At 37.2% G+C, this 27,919-nt stretch overlaps 1 protein-coding gene across 4 annotated transcripts in view; it reads left to right on the top strand.

Moving 5' to 3' along the window:
- plxna1a (plexin A1a) overlaps nucleotides 1–27,919 on the top strand; it is a 201,377-nt gene that overhangs the window by 64,028 nt on the left and 109,430 nt on the right. Inside the window, exon 1 of one of the 4 annotated variants that reach the window (XM_026200140.1) lies at nucleotides 19,598–20,731. The exons of the other annotated variants lie outside the window; for them this stretch is intronic. Coding sequence (XP_026055925.1) covers nucleotides 20,558–20,731 — 174 coding nt within the window. The 5' untranslated portion in view covers nucleotides 19,598–20,557. Of the gene's footprint in view, nucleotides 1–19,597; nucleotides 20,732–27,919 lie in introns of those variants that run through there. 4 annotated transcript variants of the gene reach the window in all.

Raw genomic sequence — 27,919 nt, forward strand, 5'->3', positions numbered from 1 at the left:
CTGAAAACAAATTAGGAAAATCTCACATGGACTTGGTTTTTGCATCTGAAGACTTCATATATATTTTTTTGTTTTTCATCTTCCTATCAGTTCTCTACTTTTTCTTTCTTTCTCAATTTTTCTTTCATTTTCAATCTTTCAGTTCTTGTCTCTTCATTCCTCTTCTCTTCTTCCCTCTTGGTTCATCTTCTCTGTTCTCTTCTTTTTTCGCCTGGTCTTATCTTTTCGGTGGAGATAGAGTTTGGCAGACAGTCATTGGGCCTGTGTCCACACTCATAACCCTTCATCGCAGATCTGGCCAGCCCAGCGCCTGACTCACGTGGAGATGTGGAGATTTTGTGCTAGGTTCTCCTCCTCTTGGATGAATCCCTCCTGGTGTGATTTATTTTTCGCGTGGGCCATTTGGATGGACTTTGGGTTTGTGCTGACCGACCTACAGCTTGCTTGTGGGCTATTGTTCTGTTATTTTTACTTTTTTCTTTTTTTTCTTCAGATTTAAGTCCAGTAGAACCTTCAATGACACAAGATGCTTGGCTTTGTTTCAGTTAGCACCTTTTTAGGTTATGCAACAACCCTTGAGACCTGCATCCAACACACAGATACACACAAGCATCAGAATGAAGAGTGTTATGTGAGCAATTTAAAAATGAATTATTAGATTTATCAGTAGCTGTTCCTTACATTCAGATCGGATTCAATTGATAAGCTATGTATACACACCACTTAGGCATTAAAAAAAAAAACATAATTTAATGAGACTGACATTGCCTGACAATGAGTGTCTGTTCATTCAAACTTGACTTTTGGTACATCAAAATAGCATTCAGCTAACATATTGACAACATATGTGTGCTAACTAGGCAGGGCCACAGGAAAGTCTGCGGGGAGATGATAAAAAAAAGTGGTAAAAATACGGTTACAGGCCTGCTTCTCTTTATTATGCCCTTGAGTTTGGCTGTTTTGCATTTACTGTCGTCCTGAATGTTTCTCTGTGTCACCCTGAAGCCTCAAGGGCCTCAGTTACTCAGCCTAACCCAAGCCTTGCATTCATTAAAATGACATTCCGGTCCTAGTCCCTGAGGTAACACATACATGCATGTGCACACACAGGTAGTTTCATGCATGCATTCATTGACACACGTTATACACACATGTACTGTTTAAGGACTGTGTACACTATGAGCTAGCCTGGTTTAAAGGCCTGGACTCTCTCAAAATTAGCTGTTAGCAGTAACTAACTATGTGTACTCTATACGTTGACACAGTCTACCCTTTGCACAGCTCTACTGAGTTATTTGGTTGGCTAAAATACATTTAATTGTAGTTCTTTGGATAGTTACCTTGACATCTTCATAATTTTGGAATGGCACAAGTGTCAGTAAATGATGACAGAATTGTTGAGTGAACTTTTTCTTTAACAGTTGTTTAACTACTTGAAGTAGCTTATAACCTGGGATGTTTCAAAGTAGCTTCCCCAACACCACAGCTGTCACTAAAAAACCTGCGTTGATCTCCTTTGATAGTGTTTGTGTGAGACCATCCAAATGTCCTCCGGTGGTAATCTAGCCAGAGAGATCTGTGATGTTAACAGCCGCTGTTCCTGGAAGTCATGTTGTCTTGATGGGGAGGAGCTGTTTGTTAATTGGCTCAGACCTTTTGTAGACACAGTCGAAAGGAGGAAAGCTGTCTCAGCTCATTAGGTTCCCTGCCTGCAATGCCCTCCAAAAATAATTGAAAGACCCCAAACAGAAAAGAGAATGTTGCTTTAATCTAATTTGCAGGCAAACAATGGTCCAGGGACTATGTTAAATTCATAAAATTGGCTTAATGCAATGATATTTAATGAGGTCATTTTCGCAGCCCTGGATAGCCAAGATGGCCTGCAGTGAGACACATGGTCGTGCACACGTACAGACTCATTAATGCATTTAATATGTATTCTCTTTTATATTCTTTACTCAGTCGCACACGTACACTCGTGCTGCCAAAGAGCTAGACGTATAACGGCCTGCGGGAGGATTGTTTAAACAGGGTTGTCCTACTGTCCGTTTACATTCTCACACACTGCACAGAAAAATATCCTCAAGATACATTGCTGCTTCAGCGCAAATTTAACAAGGACTGACAGTCACTTTGGCTCCAACAAGTACATAAAACATTCAAGCTGAAGTCTCAATATGACCCAACGTCACTTTTGCATGTTTCTACAACAGCCGCTGACAAAACTTCTGATTATTTGTGCATATAAATACTGTTTTGCATTTCTTAGGCTGTTGGATAGTTAATTTGGTACCAAATTCCATTTTAAAGCAAGTGACTCAACAGCCATCTTGCTAATGCACAAGGCAGCTATTTTCTTGTCCTTTAAATAGAAATCCAGTTTGCTTAAATAGAGAAAAAAAAAAAATCATTTTTTGTTTTGTAAGTTTGTGTCAAACTTCTAGTAAGAAAATACTAGACAAATTAAATTTGATTGAATTTACCTCTTGTTTTGTTTTAAATATGTATGCTACCTAGTTGTGAACTGATTGATTTAGCATGTAAGTGTTATCTAGATACAGTAGGTGGCCAGCCAAAATGATGGTTCTGCCGCCGTGAGTATTGCCGGCGCCGTGTCTGCAAAGTGCATTTGCAGCTTTGAATGCTGAGTGGCGCTTTAACCACAAGTTATCAAACAAGCGCATTAAAGCACATTTTTTCAAATAGCCATCAGCTTTGCTTCACCGATGTGTTACTATTGATGGCTGCAGTCTGGGAAAATGAAAGAAAAACACTATAGTTAAAATATTTAATATGGAAATACATTGTCATCATTTGTGATTTAGAAACTAAATTAATAAATTAATTCTCATCAGCATATCCAGTATATTTTAATTATTTTTTACAGTTTAATATTGTGTATTTTTTTTTTATTCTACTACTACTTATAATATGATTAACCACAAAAAAGTAATGCATTTGACAACAACAGCAAGGCCTCTTATTGTTATGCTTTCCTCCTTGCATTTTAGTGACAAGTGTCAAAGATTTTCAAGGTAACTTTAAAAATATATATTTTGGTTATGCACTTTATAGTTGAGTGTGAACGGTTACAAACATATCTTTAGTTATTCAAGGGGTTGTGGTTAATATTAACTGAACTCATTTTATGTACAGTGACACATTTGTTTTGTCCTCCTGTGGTTTCCTGCATCTGTACGGTCAGAGGCAGCTGAGGATCAGTGTGGCCTTGATGAATTCATCAATCTCCTATGGGAAGTCAATCAATAGATGTAATAATCAATTCTCAGTGTTCAACGATGCTTTTTCCTTTTCTTTCTTTCTTTCTTTTTTTCTTCTTCCAAGAATACATTTGTGTCTGTGCAAGCAGGGTCTGTTTACTGGAGGTTGCGTCACAATTACATGTGCTACAGTAATGCATCTTTTGCTGAACAGGCTTCTCAATGGAGAATTTGTACTTCATCATGTCGCTTTGGAATCGATTTGACTCAAATCTGAACAAAGAGAAACATTTTACTGGTTCAAGTGAATTATAGCAAACATTTAGTTTAATTAAAGTCGTTGCACAGCACTGTTATGTGAACGTAATGTATTTAAGCTATTTCAGATCAGCTGTTTTGTTAGTGTCATGAGGTGGGTAGGTGAAGTGATTGTGGTTGTTGGCCCCTTGTTAAATAAACTGAGATAACATTTTGTTTTCCTTGGAGACTTTGGGCAATTGAGATTTGCCATCCTTAACTACTGCTTTGTTTGCCGTTGCATCATTTAGTCTTAAAACCATGTTGTTTTTCAGAAAACAGCAAAGCTCGGTTGTATTGGTGCATCAAGATGTTATTTTAAAATCAAGACACAGTTAGACAAGTTGAAGGTGAGCAATGATAATATCTCTGGCATGAAGTATGTAAATGTTAGATTTGATAAAGTTGCATCACCTGTTGTTGTGTCTGGTGTCAGATAGATTCTTTTTTGCGTAACTCTCTTATCTGGCTTTGCTAAAGGTAACATGATTGATTGTCTGACATGATCCAGACACTCATTCACTCCCATGCAATTTATACAAAGAGGTCTGAATTGCTTATTGGAAACCAATGGGACACTTTGATTGGTTTATTTGCCATCTTTCGCAGTTAATTACAGTGTTGCAAATCTGGAGGCTTCTGCTACTGGGTGACTCTTTTTGTTTGGCCACCGCTCACAGAAGTCAAATGTTCTCTCATTATGGGATGAACATAATTTACCACGTTTTATACACCTTTCTCTGTAAGCATTTGAATTTTGGATTTATATTTGAACACCTGTAAAATAAATGCTAGAAATGCTTTTTTGTCTTTATAAATAATCTTACAAGCCTGAGACAACATGTTTGAAAGATCAAATAACTGAATATATAAAAAAAGACCATCAATATTGTTGTTGGACATCAAAGTATATTTATAATAATAATAATAATTAAATTATTAAAAAAAAATATGTATATACAATTTAGATTTTATATCAAAATGTATTAAATGTAACAACAATAACTATAATATAATATAATAACAAAAAATACAAATATAATACACAACAACAATTGTCATTATTATTTTTATTATTATAAAAATATTTTTAACAGCAACAACCTTTAATTTTGTTTTTAACATTTAAAGAATGTTTTTTTTTTTTGTGACTCAGTTCCAGTTCCATCTTACAATGGGCCAGTATTCATCTTTCAGTTAAGCCACACTTCATCTCATGATTTTGTTCCACATATTTTTATTATGGTTGCTTAATGCGAGGAACATTCCACATATGTGGCACCACATGGAGTTCTGGAAAAAAAACTTGTTTTGACATCTTAAGTTAAACTTCTGATGCTGCATTTTTCCAAAAGATAAAAGTCACTAGAAGAGGATTTGCAGCAGATGTGTTCTTCAGCCGACATTTTTGGTATTTGATTTGAATGGTTCTCATGTACACCAGTGAGGGTCAGACTAGCATTTATACAGTTCGACTTAAGTCCAGCATTATGTTGCAGCTCTTAATAAAGTTGTCAGCCAGCTGGCTAGTAACTCAGTTTTATGTCCTCGCCAAAGCCAATTTTACTCTAATTTGGCACATGCAGAGTATTAATTTTGGACCCTGATAATGCAGAAGTAGATGGTCCACAAGCTGTTTATGGAAGTACAACAATAGTGTGAATAGTTATATATATTCATATATCAAGTTTTTTCTAACTTAAAAGATCATTCACCAGAAAACAAAAAATATTTTACTCATTCGCTTGTCATTCCAAATCTGTATTTCTTACTTTCTTCCATGAAATGCAAAAGGAGATGGTTTGATGAATGTTTGCGCTGTTCTATTCCATATAATTAAAGTAGACCATGAAAGCACCATGAAAGAATCATAATAGTCTTCCAAATGACTTATGCGCTGTGTTTAAAGTCTTCTAAAGCCATGCAATAACTTATGTGAGGAACTCTTTCTCGACAGCTGTGGTGGTCACCATTGACTTTCATTGTGAAGAGATGCTTGGACAATCTGCTCTAAATATCATCTTTATTTTCCACAAAAGATGTGAGGGTGAGTAAATTATTTAAAATCGTTGAGTGAACTATCCCTTTAATGATTGCCCTCATGGTCTTGTGGTATAAGCTGGACTAAACTGAATGCTGCTAAGACAATGTTAGCTTTCTTCTCACCTTCCCACATATCAAGCCAAATATTATTACAGTGGGTCTCAGCAAGCATTCGGTTGTACGGAGCCGTTAGTGGGGCAGAATCCTCCATCCCCGCAAGGGAAAGGTCAAGGAGCTTGTTACAGAGTGGAGTGCCTGCCGTTATCCCCCGTCAGGCAGGAATAATGGAAAGCTCCAGAACGCCGATGCAAGAAATTAAGGCCACCATCAAAAAAGTCATGAGACTCGCTCCATTCACCCTGTCATTCTTTAAATGGACTCCTAGGTCTTTTTAATGGGGGAAGACCTGAGCCAGACCCCACTGGAGTTGAGTTATGGGAATATGAGGCCCTCCCAGGCTTCCAGGGTGGATTTTGGTCCTGGCGGCTTTAGATGTTTTGGAATGAAGCTGGAATGACTGAGCATGCTGTGCTTCCGTGGTGAACTGCGTCAAATCAAATCTGGATGAGTCTGCTCACTTGTGTTTTATCTGAATCTTGTGTGTATTATTGCTGTAGCTTTTTCTTTCATAGAGGTAAAGAGTTGTATCGTACATACAGTGATGCTATCAGAGAGTACAGTATATGAGTGAAAGCAGTTTCTGCCCAAAGCGTTCTATAATTCCTCACTTGCTTACATTCCCTGGTTAGAGATGCCATAGTTATTTATTAAGAACGAACAGTTCTGGTTCCATAACATTTCTTTGGATTCATACCTAATCCTGTAATTCTCCACTCCCATACTCTGTTCGGAAATGTCAAAGTACTTTGTTAAAAATGAATATTACATTTCCTTGAATTCTGATTGTGTAGTTGGGTTCCAGCTGTGCTAAACTACATGGCATAATAACAGCTATGACGCAAAATGTGCTGTGACCAGCTGCTTTTTAATAATATCTGTACCATATTTATGTATTTATATTATGAATTTTTTTTGGTTAAAAGCAGATATATATTTTTAAGGGGAAACATCCATTTAGAGCTATGACAAAAAGTAATATTTAGAGTACTCTTACATACATCTAAATAAAAACATTAAACAATGGCTATTAATTGAATATTAATTAATAATTCCAATATTTGTTGATATTAGTATTCTTAAAAAATTTAAATAAAAAAAGTAATAAAAAAAACCAACAATAAGTTATTGGTTATTGTTGTTATTATTATTATTATTAAAAAATAGTATAAAATACATGTGGATAATCTCAATTCAGTGGTTTGTTGAATTAAAGAATAATAATAATAATAATAATAATATATATATATTTTTTATGTAATTATTACTATTCAATTTATAAAAAAAGAAAAAAAAAAATAACTTTTCTAAAGACCACAGTTTGAAAACCCCTGCTCCATTGTATTAAATAGAAATCCATATTAATCATCTTATTAGCTTTCAAACAATAGCATTATCATGGTATAATGTCAGAAATCTATAGTACTTGTGTAAACGTTTAGCATTCATTGCTTTGCTGTGGAAGAACACTTTTATTTGTTTGTTTGTTTTGGTGAAATAAATCTCTTGTTTTGCGCTGAAGGCTTCAGAAATAGCGATGAAAGGAGAGCTGTGTTAGGAAGTGATGAAGAAAGATAAACAAGATGGTAAAATGGGTAAGGTGGAGGAGGATAGATAAAAAAGGTGACAAAATGGAAGATATGGAACGTCTTTTGTTTGTGCCAGCCTCAGGTGTTCCGTGTAGACGTTCTGCATTGTTTTGTTGGCGGCTGAATCACGCGCTGGCTAATTGTCAGGTTTTATTAGCTAATTGGAGCTTGTTTTTACACTATGGCTAAATCGTTTTGAGTCTCTTTTCATCCGCCCCTTGTGGAAGCTCCAAAGAGTTGAGGAAAGAAAGATGATGTAGGTTATCTTTTTGCCATCTTCCTCCTTTTTTATCCTTTTCTTCAAACATTTGTCGTTCCGTGTATGCATAACATCAGTTCATTCTGTTTGAGTATTCATAAAGAAACCAGGCAAGAAATGACAGACTAAAAAGGAGGTTTTATTGAATGTGATTGCTTTGTCAGTGGGATCGCCTCTCTCTCTTTTGTCTGCTGTTTGTCAGAATTTCATTAGCATTTCTGAGATGCCACACTGACAGGAGACGACGTGCATTGTTCTCGACTGGGGTTGCGCTAGCGTTTGTTAGATGCCGAGAGCGTCAAGGGCTCATAAACGTCTGTACGAGTGCACCGTCTGTAATTCATTCCTCTGACATTTCCACACTGCTTCCTCTAAAGCCATCGGACATCACCCTTTGACCCTCTGACCTAATCAACTTCCTGTTTCCTGAAAGCCAACTTCCTCTGGCTGGTCTTTGGTGAAAAGGGGCAACTGAGAGTGACAGAAAAGTCCCCCATTGTAGACGTGGCATGATTTCGTATATTTGTTTTAAAGGAAATGTATTTTCTTTTCTTTTATTGACAGAACAAGTAACTTGCCTAGAAACTGTTTACGGAGAACAAAGAAGGAATGAGACTGGGATGTGATAAACTGATAGGTCACAACTTAAAATATCAGTTGTTTTATTGTATTATATTTTTACATAATTAAATACTTATTTATTTTTTCCTAAAGTCTACCATTTTAAAGTCTAACAATAACTATTACTAATAATAGTCTTTAAATATAAGACCATTCATAAGCTTGGGGTAAGTAAGATTAATTTACAGAAAGCTCAAAAGAAAGCTCAAAAGCACATTTATTTGAAACGAAAGTCCTTTGTAGGTTTTAAATTTCTTTACTGTACTTTTGATTAATTTAATGCATTGTAGCTAAATAAATTTCTTTAAAAAAAAAAAAAAACCTTTTTGACCCTGAACTTTTAAACAGAAAAAAATATACATATTGTTGTAAGATTCAAATATGTTTGATAAGATCTTTATACTTCAACATTTTAAACATATTTTAGTCTTTTTACTTAAAAAATTCTAAATGTCTAATTTTGAATTTTTAATGTTAAAAATTTGTAATTTACTAGCAGTTTATGAGAGAAAACGGTCTCTATTATACTATTACATATTTTTCAGTCTGGTGAATCTTATAAATTATATTTTTATTATAAAGTCACTTTTACTCATCTGGACCAAAAATACAGACAAATACCAAAAAAGTTGTATAATTCTCTAAATGTAGGGCCTTTTTACAGCAATATTGATGTATGTGATTAAATGCCATTCATCTGATTAATCAACCAGGATATCACATAATTAAATCAATTAAAATTTAATAGAAATCGTTTGACAGTCCAAATGTATTTTTTTTTTTTTTTTTTGATTGATTGATAAATTACATCAAGAGTTCCAGATTAAACTATTGGGTAAAAACATGTCGCTTACCTCATCACTTCAAACCAAAGTTGCATTTTAATGCGCTTTGTGGTTCGGTTAACATCGTCCATGTGCGTGACCCTTTTTCACTCCTGCATCTGTGTAATGGCTGACATCTGTGGGCTGCTCTTAAACTTCAGTGGCTCCAGTAGAAATGTCAGTAAGGGGGTGAGATGTCTCTTTGGGTGGTATCGGCCCTTGAACTGCTCCGTGCGGAATGGAGGCTGTGCGCTGGAATGCAGGGCATGGTAGTGCTCGTGTTGGCGGATTAGTCTGAGTCGCTAACCTAGATAAGATGACTGTGCCTGGCACTAATTATCCACCCAGCCTCCCCCATACTGGTACTGCCAGGCAAGATCAAACACTGCCATTATAACTATGCTTATACCCCAGAGAACCACTGAGAGCTTTATTGCATTATTCATGGTTGTGAAAGTTTTTATCCCTATTGTTTTTTTATTACCTCAGTTAATGGTATTACATCCAGATTAGATGTATTAAGACCAGCTGGTTCTTGTTTAGTCATTTAAGGGGTGAGTTTAAGTTCAGGTCACACGTTTCACTTCCTGTTTGTCAGTGTTTTGAACTCAAGCGGTATCTCTGCTTTTGACCTAAGTGAAGATCCTTGTTCATACATGTGACATACTAACCCAAACAAATGTGGTACTGAAATAAAATAAAGTATTAGCTAAATCAAACTAGTGACTGGGTTTAAATCCCAAGCAACACTTCCTGTTTTATGTATAAGATGGTGCTTTCACACACTGACGTTTATTGTTATAATAAATTATAATATAATGCACTATATTTCACTGTTTTACATACTGTTTATAGTAAACAACAACAGCAACAACAAAAACTTACGCTGTAAACTTTACATTAATGTAGTATTGTACCAATGTGTTTGGAACCAAACATTTAAATTGCACATATGACCTTTTTAATGATGTAGGCTACCTGTACCTTGCTGAAGTATGAACATTTAACAGATTTATTCAGAGAAACATTAAATATTGAAGAACAGTTTTAAAAATATAATGACTGTAATATAGTACACAAAATTCCAAAATGCTCCGTTCTAGATTTATTTTGAGCTGAATCTACCTTTGAAGTTTGTTTTGAACGGCTTTTCTGAGGTAAATGTGACATAGGTCTATACAAGTTTCACAGATGTCTTTGCATGGTTACATTTGGAGACTTGGAGATACAATATGATACATTTTGTAATAAGATAAGTTGTACTGTTTCTTGCAACATACCTTCTGATGTTCATTAATGTTTATTTTGTGCAGTAACTGGTAGTAAAGAGAAATAAATGATCGGGTAATGTGCGCTATGTACTGGTGCCTGCTTTTACAGAAATCTGTCACGCTGTATTAAAAATTCACAAGAAGGCTAAGACTTTTTAAGAAAAAAAAAATATTACCGTTTGTTCATTCATCAACTGAAAACAGCATAGATCAATTTTAAGATTTAAGAATTTATATAGGTTCATCAAAATGAGAATATTTAGTAGTGCACTGCACAAATGTAAACAGTATGCTAATGTTCTGTTCAGATATGTAACATCCTTCCTTCTTCTGTGTTTGCTTTCATGTGTTTTTGCTGTTTTATTGGTCTCCCATCATTCCAGCATTTAAAAAAATGCTGATGTGCCTGGACACGATGTCCCCTCCTGGAGAACTGTGGCAGCTGAGTGCTCCTGATAGGCACTTTTCTGATGACTCTGGCTGTATGCTGCACTATTGCTCTGGGTTTATATGTGCGTAAGCATGCACGTGTGTAAAGGGAGTTCTTTAATGTTTAACAGTAAGAACAGGGATCCAGCACACATCAGTGCCCATAGATAAGCCCACACAAAATCTGCAACTTCTGAAATCTGTGCATTTCTGCAGAACTGTCATTCTCAAAATTCTGCATGTTTTAATGCTTGCTTTTTTGACAAGTTTTGGATTGGTTATGTTTTCAGTTAATGATAAGTGATCGGTTTCTAATTCTCTGAAATTTAACAGATAACAGATGCCTAAATCCATTATGCAGAATTTTCAATAGACCCCCTCCCCCCCAAAAAGAAATACAAAAATTCAAACATACCTATATTGTAATGTACAATAAAAAAGAACACAGGAATAAACTGGACTGGAATAGTCATTTAAAGTCAGTGAAAGTTAAAAACTATGGGAATGTAAAAATATTTATATGTGTTTATATTTTGGTCTTTATTCAACTTTTATCAACATTAAGGTAACAAGAGGACAAGGTTAGTTAAAATTGGGGTGAATTGCATGGAGAAATTACGAGAGCCAGATTTGAACCTACATCTCCCATGTGAACTCCAAAGCTCAGTATGGTGCTAACTGCTAACCAACAGCTCTTATATAAAGGAGGTTTCATAGATGTTTGCCACATGAAATACAGCCTAGATTAAACAGAAAATGCTAAGTGTTTTAAAAAAAAAGCACATAATTAGATGCAATGGGATCGTGGCTTGCAGATTAGTTTGCAATATACGCAAGAGTATTAGCACTCTTGACATTTCCACGTCTGCAGTTTTTAAAAGCAAAGGAAAAGTTTGCTGCAGATACCGGTGCTTCCTGGTTTTAGTTCACGTTAGTTCAAGCAATAAAAGGGAGGGAACTAACACTGGTCAGAGATCAGTCTGTCTTAATACAGGGGAGCAAAGACAAGATGACTCTAATATTATAGGAGCACTGATCCCAGGTCAGGCACCAGGAGCGGGTTCTGATCTTTGAGAGTATTGACGGATCACGATGGAGTTTACCAAACAGATTAGCTCACAATCCATGTGGGAAAAACAATGTCAGGCCAATAAACAGTGCGGCCCAGATGTTGTCTTAAAGGTCAATCCGCATGCGCACTGTGTGTGTTTGAATATGTTGTGATATTCCCTATCCTCTTTATCCCGGTCCTGCTGTTCCCCATCATGCTGGTCCCAGTTGTCTGGCGTCTTTGAGCTACAGCAGGAAATACCAGCGCGGCACAAGCCTGTTGACTCCAGGACGTGGTTTGACTTAATGTATTCCTCTAATCTCCTCTCCTCTTTCATATATTCATGCAGTTACAATATTCTGTTGAACTTTAGCAAACAGACAAGTTTTAAACCTTTGGTAAGGTAGGTAAACCAGCACTTGTTAATTGGAGACTTTAAATTGGGTTAAAGTAGCTTTAATGTTTACAAGTTATCAACAGGTTCCCATTTATTTTTTAATTAGGGGTTTAGATGTTTCTCCTTAAATTATATTTGAAGAGAAACTGAGAAATATAACCTCAGTTCAGGGAATTTGATGAAAATTGTTTAAGTTAATTTTGAAATCAGACTTTTGATTGTAGATTTTGGCATCTGAGCCCAGTTTGAGATCTCTTCTGAAACTGTAGAGGAGTTACATGTATGTTTTTCTCGCAGATCTCATTGGTGTCTAGAAGAAACAGTTGATATCTTTATTGGTAATGTCATCCGTTTCATTTAGGGAACAAATTTTTCTCCTAAAATTGTATTTAAGGAGAAATGGAGGAATAAATACTGCTAAAACATTAACTTATCTAGCATAGCTAAGAAATTTAATGAGAAATGTTTGAGTTCCTATTGAAATCATATTTTTGACTGTAGACTTTGGCATCTGAACACAGTTTAAGAAACTAGACAAGCCATATATAAGTTCTTTTCGCAGGAGAATCATCGAGAAATCTGGATACATTAGCAATATTCCTCTCCATTTCATCTCATTGGTGTCTAGAGGAAACAATTGACATCTTCCTCTTGGTAATCTTCTTTCTTCTGGTTTGTTTCTCTTTTCTCTCACTAGGAGATCATTAGGATTTAGGGGAGAGTTCATCATTTCTTTAGCTCTGCAGGCGATATAGCGCTCCTCAAATATTTCCCTAGCCGAGCTGCGATGTCTTGTGACTGGAGCTGCTCAAACAGGCACTATAAACGCCAACACCCACGGAGGAAGAGGTTCTCAAGGGAAACACTGAGATAAAATTGGATGGATGTTTATTTTTTGATTCTAATGAGAACTGAGGAAACTGATTCTACAGTATGCTACGTGTGTAACTGCTCTACCAGTAATAAGATAAGTAGCCCCCAAATAAAATCCCATTGGTCCAAAACTGTGGTCCATGTAGCTGTATACGAAATATCAACTTCAGTCTAACTGGCTGTTTTCACTTGTTAGTGCATTGCACAGTGTGCTTGCTAAGATGATTTACTGGTTGTTAGTGGATTGCTGTTTGGTTTCAATGGGTTTAGAGTTGTTGCTAGGGAATTGCTATGCTGTTGCCAAGATGCATTCACTTTTTAGTAATAGTAATAGTCATGCTCACCACATAAACTGAGCTTTTCACCTAACTCGAAACACTCCCTCATTAATTTTCCTCTATCACAAATCCTTCTTTATTAAATGTTCGAAAATAAGTCCCCATCTGGACGGTGACCTTCTGTGCCATGCCATATATTTCTTGCCCAGCGGCCTGTACCTGTGAGAGCTTATGCATGCACAGTGCCATCTATTCACCGCCGTGGCACAGGCTCAAGGCTCAGGCATATTGGCAGGCACTCACTGGCAGGAGAATTGTGTCCCATCGAGGGCTGTTTTGAGAGTTTTTGGAGTGATTGTGGCTTGTGTTAGGAGAGTGCTAGCAAACAACTCCCACCTCCTCATCCTCCTCCTCTTCCCGCTCTCCCGGTCCAACTGTGAAGGTCTACATGCTGTTGAGAGTCTTGAGTGAAGTGTGGGATGAACTGAGCACACTTTGAATGGAATCCTCCTCAAAGCATTCTTCTGTAGAGGCCATCGAGACATCCAGAGGGCTTAGGTTTGGATTAGTTTTAAGCCCCAGGTGAGAGAGCGTAGGTTCAAAGCGAGTCCAGTCAGGGGGGTGACCTCTCAAAGGAATCATTCATCAAAGTTAGGACAGCAGCTTGAAATTTAGTTCACTCTTTTGCTCTTGAAACGGACCGGGATTGTCATTGGGATTGTCAGGGAAGATATAAACTGCCAGAGGAGACCTTCAGACCGATGCTAATAATTGTAATTCTTGTGCCTTTTAACATTAGTCGCATCTGTTCACGAGTGTCTCCTAAAATTAGTGAATCGATGTTCCTCTCTCTGTCTCTGCCAGCAGTATTTACTCTCACTGGGCTATGTTCGGTCTCATTCAGCTATGAGGTGTTCAACCTCTGGGTGAACTACACATTTCCTGGTCCTCCTTGCGGCTGTGTACCATCTTTCAGCACCCAAGTCGCTCATTTAACTACCTTTCTCTCTCTCTCTTTTTCTCAAACACTCCCACTCATATCCCTGCCCATCTAACTCAGTTTTACTCTTCCTTGTTTCATGGTCCAATGGGGTTTTATTAAGAATGAGAGTTTATTTATTATATGTAGTCAACTGCAAACAGGAAAAAAAAAAAAACTTTTTTGGATAAAGTAACACTATGTTTGGAAAGTTCAGAAAACGCTTTATAGCATTGCCTTTTATACCATCTTGTTGCATTTTTATTTATACTATATAACAGTATAATATACAAAGTACAAGTAATATTAAATATACAGAACATAATATATATATTCTGACAATTATATACACAATATTTATTACATAGCTTATGTGATACATATTTATTTTCCTGTTTTGCTTTTTTCACTCAGTTTCTTATTCTAAAACGTTTGAAACTGTTATGAATTATGGCGATAGTTAATAAGATTTTTTTTATTGTAATTTTCTAATATTCAGGTAGAAAGACACATATACACATATTCATATTTTATATGAATTCATATAGTTATTGATTACTGGTAATATCTAATATGCAGAAAACTATGTATACAATATTTATTATACAGCATTAATAATATTTTTTTATTATTTTGTTTTATATACACAGGTGAAATGTAATAATTATTAAATATATATTAAATTGAATTTCAGTATTCCTAGAAATATATTTGTTTTATGTTTTTATATCTTTTATAAATAATTCTTAATTACAATTAATGTAAGATTATGTTTGAATCTCATAGTTACGAAATCTTTTTAAATCTACTATACCTTTAAGATTGACGTATTTTACAAAGATTTCCTGCTAACATCAGTGCAATGATGTATTTTACTCTGGTAGGTGTTGCAAAATGCTTAATTGCCATAATTATGTAAACTTGTGCAGTCTTGTGTTTATACTTTAATGTTTGATGTCATAGCCTGATGATTTTTGAATATTTATAAAAGTAAAAACCCCATTGCAGGTCATGTACAAGTGAGTCTTGACGTTTCGAGGTGGAGGTGTGTCACGCTTGTGGCTAATTGTTCATAATTACACTGTGAGGAACCAGTGAAGAATGACAATAAATTCTACTACTGTAATTTAGCTGGTTTATGAGGCGACAGGCTTGCGCAACAAAACTGTGTTACCCATAATTCCCGGTATGAGAATGATAGACAACATAAAGCATCAATTACACACATAATGCACATCCTTTGCTTTTCTTTTTATTGCGCCGGTGCTAAAAGCTTCCTGTGTCTGTCAAAAAGTGAGAAACAGAAGGACAAATATGAAATTGCCCGGCGAGTCCATTTTATTCCAACTAAATTCACTCGAATGCACATCACATCGTAATTACGACTTCCTTGTAAATAGGACCTTCCCAGGAGGACTTGAAAGCAGCATTAGTTTACACCAAGGAGAGAGCTTTCCGTGTGTATTCCGTTAGTGTATGTCCAAAAACGCTTATTTTAAAAGAGCTTTTTTCCCATGGTATGGCCCCTTTAAAGATGACAGCCTCAGCGACCCTCATCATGCTTTAATAAACACATGACAGCATGCTGAAGTGCTCGTGTCAGTCACACAGCTCCCGCGGTCTCATTAGGCCTGGTCTGACTTTGCCGAGCACACAGGCATTGCTTCCTGAATAGCGATTGTGGGAAATCAACACTGGTGTCACAGACTCTTCAAGCAGCGTGATTGCAGCTGCCGAGCTATGATATGTCACAACCAACGTGGAGGAAACGCGGCTTGTGTCCTGCTCCAGGCAAAGTGTGTGTTTGTGTGTCAATGTCCGCCACAGTAATTCTTTTAATGAAGACCTTGTTGTGTTCCCATGGTTGAAAGGAACGGTGGGATTGTATGGATACTACGGCAGACAGAATGTAAACATTCACATTTATTACCTCCAGTGCGATTAAGCCTGTTGGTTATTGCTTAAGCCTGAGAAACCAGAGTAAAGGAGATGGAGAATTTGCTCTGTTGACATATGCAAATGCAGACATGCTCATCCCCTCGTTTGAGGAATATCACTGATTCGTGCATAAGAAGCCCGTCTGCTGGGTCGCAGCATTGCATTGACACCTTCAATATTCGGAGGCTGTAGAGCGTAACCCCACCCCGCTGTGTTTATCCTGTAGCTGCAGGCCGTGAGTGCCCACCTCAATTGGTAATGATGCTCAGACACTTACTGAATACCAAGCAATGAAGAAATTCATTGCATTTCTGAGGTATGTTTCAAGATGCTAACACTCAAGTCTCTCTGCTTTGGCATTCATGCTGGCACCTCTGTTGACTTTGAGGTTAAGTTGTAGGTAAAGCTTGATTTTTAACTTATTTCAAGTAAAATTAAAGTGTTTGGCCATACAGAAGTCCCCAACGTGTTATTAAATGCTTAAGATCCCATTTAAATTGTGTTTTGGGTTATGAGAGCTTGTTTCTAGTAGGTCCAAGTTAATTGAAAGGAGGTTCTAAATCAGCAAAAGGGATAGTTCACCCTAATAACTTAAATTTGTGATAATTTTCTATGGTATTTTTAGAAATGTCTTGAGTCGTGTGGTCTATACAATGGAGGTCAATTGGCTCCAAAACAAATCTATATCTTCAATTGGTTTAGTTGAAGATATATAGTCACAAAGGTTTGGAATGACATCTTTTTAAAGGGATAGTTCACGCAAAAATGAAAATTTAGTTGTCATTTACTCATCCTCATGTCATTTCATACTTTTCTTTCTTATGTTGAACATGAAAGAAAATATTTAGTTTGGCGCCAATAGCCAACGTATAGCGCAACTGCACTCACGGTGACCCGAGTTCGATTCCCGTCTCGAGGTCCTTTGCCGATCACACTCCCCTCTCTCCGAATAATTTCCTGTCATCTATCCACTGTCCTATATAAATAAAAATGTATAAAAATAACTTTAAAAAAAGAGGAAGATGATATTTGGAAGAATATATACATATATATCAAAATTGATGGTCCTATGACTTCCATAGTATTTATTTTCCTACTATGGAAGTCAATTGTTTTCTTTTTATTTTTGGGTGAGCTATCCCTTTAAGCTTTATTGCTGGTGGTTCGAGCTAGTCCAAAGTTATGTACCAGCTTGGATCAACCGTCTACCCTGTTCTAAAGCTATCGTAACCTGGTTTGCGTGGTTGGGTTCCAATGTTTATTGGTTTCCAATTTTCTTCTTTTTTGTTCTCCGGAAGAAAGTAGCTCATGCAGGCTTGGAATGACACGAGGGTAAGAAAATAATTACAGGATTTTCATTTTAGGGTGAACTATCCCTTTAAGAGCAAGTAGCAGACAGAACTGAAGTCAAAGGCGTACATTTCAAGTCTTTGTTATAATGCTGCTTAACAGTTCACATTTTCAATCATTCGTCAGATATCTTAAATGTTAAATCATTGGATCTGTCACATTGGATGCGGGATAAACATCACCTCAAATTCGAAATGTCATAAAATACCTCTCTTGACATCAGTCATTGATCTTTTGGTGAGGATATGTGACTTACATCAAAATCATTGTGTTAAAAGAAATAGTCTTCCAGTGGCTCCCTTTTCGTTCCCCTCCTTTCATTTGTCCCCCTGAGAACGAGGGAGCTGATGAAGAGAGAAACGTGGAATGCCAAACATGAGGAACAATGTCTGTCTACCATGACCACAAACAAAAAGCCTTCCGTACTGCGTGGCTAATGGGCTGTGCTGTATCTCATTTGACTGAAGCAAAGGCACGGCTTGTCGTCTTGTGAACTCAAACCTTGTGCTGTTGCATCTGTTCTGGGATATTTTAATGTTGCAGGTAATTTATAAAAAAAATATTGGTCGGATTATATTTTAATGTATTAATTACTATATAAATGTGTATGTTTAGACACTACCAGTCAAAAATTTTGAATAATTAAGTTGTTTTGGTTAATATTATTTACAATTTTATAAACATTTAATGTTTATTATTAGAATGTTTTGAATGATGGAGTAATGTTAAAATATGATTAAAATATTAGTTAATATTAAAATAGAAAACAATTATTTTGAATTGCAAATTAATATTTCAAAATATTGCTGTTTTTGCTGTATTTTGAATTTTTTTTAAATTCAGATATTAACATGTAATTGTTAGAATATTTTGACTGGTAATGTATACATTTAGTGCAATTTGTCAACTACATTTTTAAGTGCAATATACAAAGTCCATTCCAAGATAATGTAGCATGTATTCTTCGAAAGTTAGTCCTCGACGTCATGCTGCTGTGGTTTGGCTGTGAGTTGAGGTGCGTTTTTGGCCCGGCTGGTTTGTTTGAGAGCAGTTTTAGGTTATTCCCATGTGTCAGTTTCTCTAAGATTAATAGATGCCCAGTGCGCATAGCCTCGAGCGGCCTCCTCCCAGGGCTTCTCATGGCCATTCATATTCATTTACAACCTGCGTGTGGCACCACAGGAGTGAAGCTGGATTGACACGTGTGCACACACACACACACACATACATACACTGCCGTGTGCGACTGGCAAGTTATTGTAGCGGAACACACGTACACAGAGATCCTGAGAAGACATGCCAAACATGGCAGCCATTCAAGGAGAACGAAGAAAACAAACAAAGGCTCTCACACATTTGTTTGTGGTCGTGAAACCGTTTTGTATGGAAATCTTTGCCTGTACGTTTTTTTTTTTTTTCACCTTGTTTTAAAGTCATTGTTTAATTACTCGTTGCTCCAAACCCATATGACTCGTTTTCTTCAGTCACACTCAAAAGCAGATAATAACTAATATGTTCATGCTTCTCTTTTGCCTTCAGTGTCTGTAGATGGGGACCAATAGCTGTCAAATTCCAAAAAAAGATCAAAAAGCACCCTTAATTGGTGTTTGTCGTTTGCGTTATATTTCAGGTCTTCTCAAACTATTTGATAGCTTTGTGTGAGCACTTTATTTAATTTGTTTGATTTGATTGTAAAAATATTACACTTTTTGCTAAATGATTGGTCATGAGACCATTATTATATTTCCACCAAGTTTTATTTTATTTTGGTGTTTTATTTTTTTAATAAAAGGTTCCATTCATTCCCCAACGTTTTAGTTTATTATTTCAAAGAAATTATTTTGTGGCAAAAAAAAAAAGAAAAAAAAAGCGTTTCATTTTAGCTTAGTTTTTCCCATTTTGTGTTTGTTTTGAATTTTTTTATAGTTTTTTTTTTTAAACTTTTTTGGTTTGTTTGTTTTCTGGGCCTTGTAAGGTCTTCTTTCTCTTTTATTATATGAAGATCAGTTTGAGAATCCTGCTTAATATCAGATTCTGAAAACTGGAAGCAAACAGGTTTGGAGCAACGTAAAGTAAGAGTAAATGATGTCAGGATTTTCATTTTTGTGTGAATGTTCCCTTTATATCACACATGTCTTCTCTGCGGTGTAGTCCCATTTTTAACAACTCAGCTTTTACGGACAACCATCAATCCCTCCGTTTTATTGGTGCGGTGGAGTTCTGAAGACATTCGTTGTGGGTTAACCCTCACGCCGGAGAGCAAGAGAGATGAAGAGGACACGAGACTCTTGGCAGAGAGGTTGAGTTTTGTGGTTTCCCCTCGCTACCGGAGACCGGGATCAGGTTCAGCCTCAGATTAGATTAATGCCCGAACTTCCTGTAATTGATGGATGGATTGATTCAGGCTCGTTTTTAACTGTGTAGCGTCCGTTAAATGAATTGGAGGATGAGCTGAAAGTCAGCAGAAGCCGCTGTGGTTTCACACACGCTCTTATACTTCATTGTATAGAACCATTATGAACTCATCAGTCCCCATGGACAAGCCCCCAAAGACCAGAAAGCCCATAATGCATTTGATTTAATCCATCTGTAAGCGGCCAGTGAATGAATGAGACACATCATTAGTGGTCTATCAGGTTACTCGGCTGCTTTCTTTACACTTCCACAATACATTGTAGGCCTTTGAAGGCCTGGGTGGGTGTTTTTGCAATCTCGATACATGAGAGAAGATGAGACAGTCGGTGGAAAGTTGCACCAAAATCCTTTTATGCTTATGCTGGATGAATTAAAATGCGCTTGCGGGTAGTGTGTAGTTGTCCGTGTGTGTTTGAAGGCGAGAAAAGGGGGTTGGGGGGAAATTGCTTGGTTTTTTTTGGCAGGCTCATGTCTGTTAGGACATTCCTCTCACAACCACAAAATGACTAACTTTCCTGCTTCACTCTCTTTTTTTTCCACTCGCTATTTGTGTGGCTCATGTTTTGCCAGAGATTCTGGCCCCCCTTGGACAGAGAAGGCGGGACATGGGCGGAGTTACATGCGTATGTCGCAACACTCTGGGAATGTTTTGTTTGTCGTATCTAAACATTCGTTTGGATGTAGACTTTGAGTTTGGGAGCATTATATCCTTCCAGTTCCAGTCTCTGAGGTGTCTTGCACCAAACCCTCTCTCTCCTCTGCACCGCTCTGCCTGTCAGGTCGGTCGTAAACAGCCATAACTCAGAGTTCGGCTAGTCCGGGCCCTTTTTCTTGCCCCGCTTTGCCATCGAAGTGCAGACGAAACCAGGAATGTGGCATTGTGTAATTGTGTATGGCTGCTTTAAATGGCAATTTGAAGCTCCGGTGGCTCAGTAATTAGTGGTGCGGTCCCTCTGGAGCGGGCTTATCGTTTCCTTTGTAATTACACATCTGAATACAGCGGTGTGCATACATGCGGCAGGCCTCTCTTATCGCACGGCCAGTGCCAGGCTCATTGCTGCCCTGCGCCACGCGGCCATGACAAAGGTTATTGAAGAGGACAGGGAGGAAGAAGACAGGGGTTAGAATCGGCTGCGCTGGGGCCGATAGCGTTAATGGTTGCGCTCTTGGGTTAGAGATAGGACTTTTGCCCTTCAAAGTGTCAGTTTATAGTGCTGTCAGGGTGTCCATTTTGCAGTTTAGACGTTTCGGAGGCCAGATAGGTTGAAACGTAAAGCAATGCATACTTGAATGGTGGATTTTTTTTTTTCAAGTTTTGAGTTGACTGTGCTGGGAATTCTGCAGTGTGGAATGTTTTCGTAGATTAATAGTCTAAGTTGATTTCCCAAGTTGTAGACCCATAAAAACAAGGGTTCCGAAAAGATTGTTTTTGCAGCAGGGCCATAGAAGAACCATTTGGGGTTCATTAAAGAAACCTTCCATTGAGCAGTTCTGAAAATAACTTTTTTTATTTATTTTAGTGAAGAACATTTCATAATCTAAAAAAACTTTTTCCACTACAATGAATAATTTGTGAAGTGAAAATATTTCGTAAAGTTAAAGGTTCTTTATAGAACCATCGATGTCAATAAAGAACCTTTGTTTTTAATAGTGTCATTCAGTAATGTCTCTTTCCACTTGGCAGTCAGAGGTTATGATCATTGAACTTTGAGCTTTGACCTCGTCAGCCTCAGCGTCAGCATATAAGATGCATAACCATATGTAGTAACTTTATGCAGTGTTTTCTCCCCTGTATATTTCTTCTATCTATTATTTTTTTTACCTCTGTTTGAACCGCAGATCCCCTTAAAAGTGCTTCTCTCCCTGCCTGCTGAAATTGCTCATTTGTGGTGTCTTCAGTCACGCAGGAGCCCCTTTACATGCTGCAGTAGGTTAATGATTTAGTGTCTATTGTAATACAGAATGAAGGCCTGGAGTAAAGAGAGAAAGAGAGAGAGAGAGAGGATATAGGAGAAAAAGAGAGGGTAAAGAAATAGGTGTTTACGGGGAATGTGTGGATTAAAAGCCATAATGTTGATGGATTGTTTTAATTTGCTAGCCTGTGACCACAGAGTGGGAGACGCAGATGCTCAGGGACTACATTTCCTCTCACTCCCTCTACTGGCAGGAGGCGTCACTGCAACTAAACCCAGTCAAACACCCCAGAAATGGGCCCTATGTATGAGATTAAGATTAGGTATTAGTATTATTATTGATGCTGTTGTTATTGCAGTAGCCATAATAACTATTAAATATGTTATTTTGTCAGAAATAGTGGTTACTATACTGATGTTATTCATGCTGTCATACTTCTAAGCCCCTTTTTTGTTATTTTAAGCCTTATTTCTCTCAGCAAAATATGAGCTAGAAAACCCCATGACACAGAGACATAGCCTAGCTGTTATCACTACACTATACTGTGTTCAGTGAACAGCTACATGCTAAAGGCTGATAGCGGCCACTCTCTCTCTTTTATAAGAGCCATGTGTGTGTTTGTGTGGTCAGCAGGACGGCACGTATACAGTATGTTGAGGTAATCATCACTGCCCCTGGCTGACCTGCTGTGGCTCCACACTAAGCGATTAGCGTGAGGCTGCATTAGTGACCCTTTGTGTCCCGGGTGTCACTGAGGGTTACTGGGAATACGACAGCTCATCTGAGGATCCAGCACCACAGTCATGTTCCTGGTCCTTAAAAATAGTGCTATGGCGAGTAAAATGCTTCTGTTTTGTGCTTATTTACAATGATCCCTGCTGTGTGCTCATTGCGTGTCATTAGCCTAGCGATGTGCTAATGAAAAACTATATTGGAATCTGTTGTCTGTCTCTTGTGTGATTCTCATGAGGAATGCTATCTGTGTGGAGATTACAGTTGTTGCCCATGTGGAGCTTTTCCGTTCAGTCACTTCAGATTCATTTGAGTCTACACTTAGAAGGTAGCTGCCTAAGCAGACCCAGAAGTGGCTCTCTATGATCTGAAACAAAAAGGCTTTGTTTTAGATGTTAGCACATAACATGGGATGTGCTGGTTTTTCACTAGTTTTTAAGCTCTGGTAACTTAAACAAAACCAGTAATTTTTTTTTTTTGGACCCCATTACAAACACAGACAGGTAGAAACTCTCTTTTCTTTTCTTTTTTTTTTTTTTTTTTTTTTTTTTAGTTGATCAAAGACTTCAATTTATTTATTTATTATACATTTAGATCCTCTATATAAACTCTCATTCAAAAGTTTGAGGTTATATTTTTTTTAAGAATATATTATTAATATAATTTTATCATTGTTGAAAGTCTGTGCTGCTTAATAGTTTTGTGGAATGCATGTAAGACCCCCACCCCGGAGTTATCTGATTTATCTTTTATTTTTATTTATTTATTTATTTTTTTATATTGTAAATGTCTTCACTCTCAAATTTGATCCATTCATTCATTCATGCATTCATTCATTCATTCCTTTTTTGCCATGTTGCATTGTTGCTCAAAATCTGGGGGACACAAGCTCTCTCAGTTTAAATGGGAAATATGCTTCTACTTTTTTTAAAGAATTTTTTTCTGCTTCAGAGTAATTTTAGGTGAGTTTTTTATTTTTAATTTGCCTCTCACTTTTCTCACATCATATAACAGTCTTTTCCCCTTCATTTGCTGCAGGTGTTGTTGAGACACATAGCGCTCTCTTACTAGGCCTTCCTAGATCACCTGCTAAAAACGTTCCATTGTTCTGACTCTCTCTGTACAACTGTTCTCTTAAAGTGCACACATACAAAACACAAGACATGCATACAGAATTCATGATTTATGCTGGCAGGAATGTTAGTACAGTGGGTGATATTCTCGTGTCACCCATCACTTTCCGGCAGAATAGGAATCTGGAGTTTTGCTCTCATTAGCATACTCTCATCTGTGTGTGTGAGAGAGAGAAATGAGAGTGAACAAACTTGAATCTAGGTCGTTTCACAATGTGCCATGCTACAGTTTGCCGATGCCCATAGGAGACGGTGTGTCGCTAGTTTTATCTTGCGTGTGTTTTTCTTTTTTTTTTGCGAGTGCCTGTGATCATGAGTTTCTGTTGTGTAAAAGGACTATCTGTTCATGTGTGTCTGTGAGCATGTGCTTTGAGGTTGCTGACAGTGCATACTTCAAGAGTGTGCATGCAAGCAGTGAGTGTGTGAATCGTTTTGGTTGGCAGTAAGTTAATTTTTTTTAATGCTGTCCTGAAGTGCTATTTGTTTGATTCTCAGTCATTGGAACTGTAAAGGCCATGACCTTTGAGATATTGCTACTTCATAAAATCCTGAGAATTTTTTAACTGTTTTCCAGGCTTGGCAAAGTTAGTTCTGGAACTTAATCAAGTCTTGGAGTTTTTAATTTTTCTCTGCTGTAAAATGACGTAAGATAGATATTGCTCTTGTGTTGACTTAAACTTGTTCTTTTTAGTCTGTTTTCAGTGAGCTGTTGCAATTGTTTCACAAATTATGTATAAAACAATTTATAAATAAAATGAGAGTACATAACATCAGTATTATTTTATGCACATGGTTTATGTAAATTTGGATGATATATCCAAAAAGAAATCTAACATATGTCAGAATGGCTTTTTAGCAAACATTTAGTAGAACATAAAATGCATGTACCTGTAAAACTACTCATCATACCCAAGGTATTTTTGAATCAGATTGAGAAAATAGTTTGATTGTCTTATTGATTAGATTATTTCAAGTCCAAACCTCTCCTTCAATCCTAACCAAGTTGATGATTGATTGAGGCATTATTTGTTTAATTTGTATAAATTTGTATTTGGATAAATTTCACTGCAAATTGCAGTAAGTATAAATGGACTCTTAGACCATTATTATAAAGTCAAGGTAAATGCCATTTTTAGTATTCAACATTATGAAACCAACCTGTTCTTTAATGCCTCTCAGTCTTGTTTACATTAGCATTGAATTAAACTGAGGGTATTGCTAACAGCTTCTCCCATTATCTTTCCTCTCAGAATTCTTTAGCAGCACAATTCCAAAAAACAAAAAACAAAAAAAACTTGCTGTCCTCTCCTTAGGGTTAGCACAACAGCCTTTCGCTTGATAACTAGCATGAACATTGTTAGCCCTCCTCTTGATGATGCTAGCATAACCACTTCTAGAAAGTTAGCCTTCCTCTCAATAATGTAATTATAACAAAGCTTAGAAAGCTAGCATTCTAGCAAGCTAGCACAACATATGGTTGTTACAGTCCCTTTTGTTTACACCAGAGCACGAACATGGAGTGTTGAGTGATTTAGACTCCCAAACATGGACATGTAATGAACAGCTAACAGAAAAGACTGCATGTTACCTGCAAAACTAATCTATAGAGGTAATTGGCAAGGAAGCATGTTCATTCATGTTCAGTCTGTTTTGCGGTTCTCTCTTGTAAATGGAGACACATCCAGAGCATCGAATGCTAACATCATTTAGCCGTTTCTTCAGGGACAGCTCTTTGTAGTGCAACACACTTGTTTACGCCCCCCTGGCGTTTCATGCTGCATAGAATCTTCTCTCGGGTCCGCAGGATTCCATTTGGCGTTGGTCAGCTCTGCGGAACGTCAATGTTGATGATGTTTCTGTGAGAAATATGTGGAATGCTGTAAAACGATAAGCGTCTTTGAAATGTGCTCCTTTCCTCCGAGGGTCTGTATGGAAGGTTAAGTGTCTCAATGTGCATTGACATTTACAGTAGACGAGCAACTTAATTGGCAGCACACACTTAGCCACCTACGCGCACACACGCATGCACATAAACATTCTCAAATTTAATTTCAATCTGTCTGTGAAATTTATGAGCTAAATGGAACATTGAATAACCCACTTCAGATCGGAACACTTATGTCTAAGAATGACTTTCAGGTTTAAGTTACGCAGAGATGTATGTTAATGTATAAGCATATTAAATCTGCTGTGACAAGGAGCTTATTTTCAAATTGAAATTTTCTTGGAAGTCAGTTTCTTTTTACAGCCAGTTCACTTTCTAATAAAGCACTTTACACTTTCATAAACATTAAAGACTCGAATCGATAGGGTTTGTACTGGTTTTTATAAGATGTGTCATGAACAGTTTTATGTGACTTAGGTCTAAAGTAAATAGCCAATGAAACCCTCCCTTATCTAGATTCATAATTAGTTACAACTTCCAAAAAGTAGCCAATGCACACTATATAATAGTAATGTTTACCATTTCCACTGGTCTTAGGTCTGGCTGAAGGCAATGCTTTGCGTCACAGAGGAAAGCTTCACCAGGATTATTTTGACCTGCTCACCCTCTGCAGATTGTATCTTGCATCTCTCTCTCTCTAGTTTTAATGCACTGCCAGGTAGTTTGTCCCTGTGGAGCCCGTCCTCAAGTGAGCTCGTCCTCTTCCTCTGAGCTCAAATGCAGTGTTTTCTGTGTGCTCAGGTATGTCAGATTGTCTTGCAGGGGTGAGATTGGGAAAATGCTGCGCTCTCTCTCTCTTCACTTTGATGTGTCAAGTATGTTCACATCCTTATGGGAGAGTTTTTGTTTGGCTTTGTCAGTATTATTCCCTCACTCCATTGTTGCAGGTGGCAGTTTGCCAACACTTGCTGAGAGCCGCCATTGAGGATTACAGACCCGTGTCAAACAGCATAGCTGGTCGCGTGGAGTGTGACCCTTAAAAGGGACACAAGGTTTGAGCAAATATTTTGAGAACCGTCTGATTGCACCGTTAGTATTCTAAAATTGTACTTTGTTATGCTCTGATTGCGACACTGTTCCATATTTTTCGGTTTTACAGAATTTTTGTTGAGCTTGCAATCCATGGGTGTGTTCACATTTAGTCAAGCATCTGTTTGTGGAAAATAAATGTAGCCATATATGTGACCTTCTCCAATTACAAAGTTTTGACCTTTTCCATATGGCAAAAATCTGGCAAACATAGTATACATGCTAAATGTAAGTTGGAAACAGTATGAAAGAAGAAAGTATATTTCTCACATTTAAAATATAATTGTTTTACACTTTCAAAAGCCTAAATATATCAGAATGTATAGGGGGGAAAAATAGGATTTTTATTTTATTTAGTTTTTTACCTGCTTTGGGTTTTGTATTGAATGAAAATTAATAGTCTCTTTTTTTACTATTAGACATCAGTTGATGATTAAGTAAAATACAATGCTTTTATAATAGTGCATGTAATTGACAATACATTTATACTTTAACAATATACTCTTCTCTACAGTTTTATTTCTAGCGAACTAATGAGCTATGGAAATTAAATGACTTATCTGAGGGAAATAAAATGTCAGTTGACATGCACTAACAGTTATTGTTTGAAGTTCATAATTAAACTGACATAATTTGAAACCTACAGTCGCACTTTGATCTTGTTACTTTCAAATCAGTTTAAGGTCGTCAGTTATGGAATTGTTGTGCTCATATGAACCATGTAGGTTAAATCTGGAAATAATTCCTGATTTTCCCATTTATTACAGAACCAAATGTTGAGGGAGATGCCTTGAGAGAACTAAATTCGTTTGCATCTGATAACCCAATTCATGCGCTGATGAAGTTGTGGCATTTGTGTTCACAAACGTGCAGTCTGGATCCCCATTTAGCATTCTGAGATGATGTATAGGCAGGCACAATGTGTAGTTAAAGAAATCATCGCTGGAGGCTTCCCTAATGACTATTGGTATTTCAGTGTTACGCTGAGCTCCATAGCATCCCATTTATTCGATATTTTTGTCCGTAGCTCACTCTCGTCAAAGGTTTGAGTGTATGAGAAGTGGCCTGGCAGTTCCAGCGTGCAGCTCGTGACAAATGGAGATGACTCCGGAGTTGCTTTCATACTCACTGCAGGGCAAACTCCCATTTTTTCCACCTAGTTTTAAGCGCGCAGTCTGTCTTGCTTGACTGCCGGTGTGCGTCTGTTGTGTCAA

This window comes from Carassius auratus, chromosome 23 (assembly GCF_003368295.1).
Source record: "Carassius auratus strain Wakin chromosome 23, ASM336829v1, whole genome shotgun sequence".
Classification (NCBI taxonomy): Eukaryota; Metazoa; Chordata; class Actinopteri; order Cypriniformes; family Cyprinidae; genus Carassius; species Carassius auratus.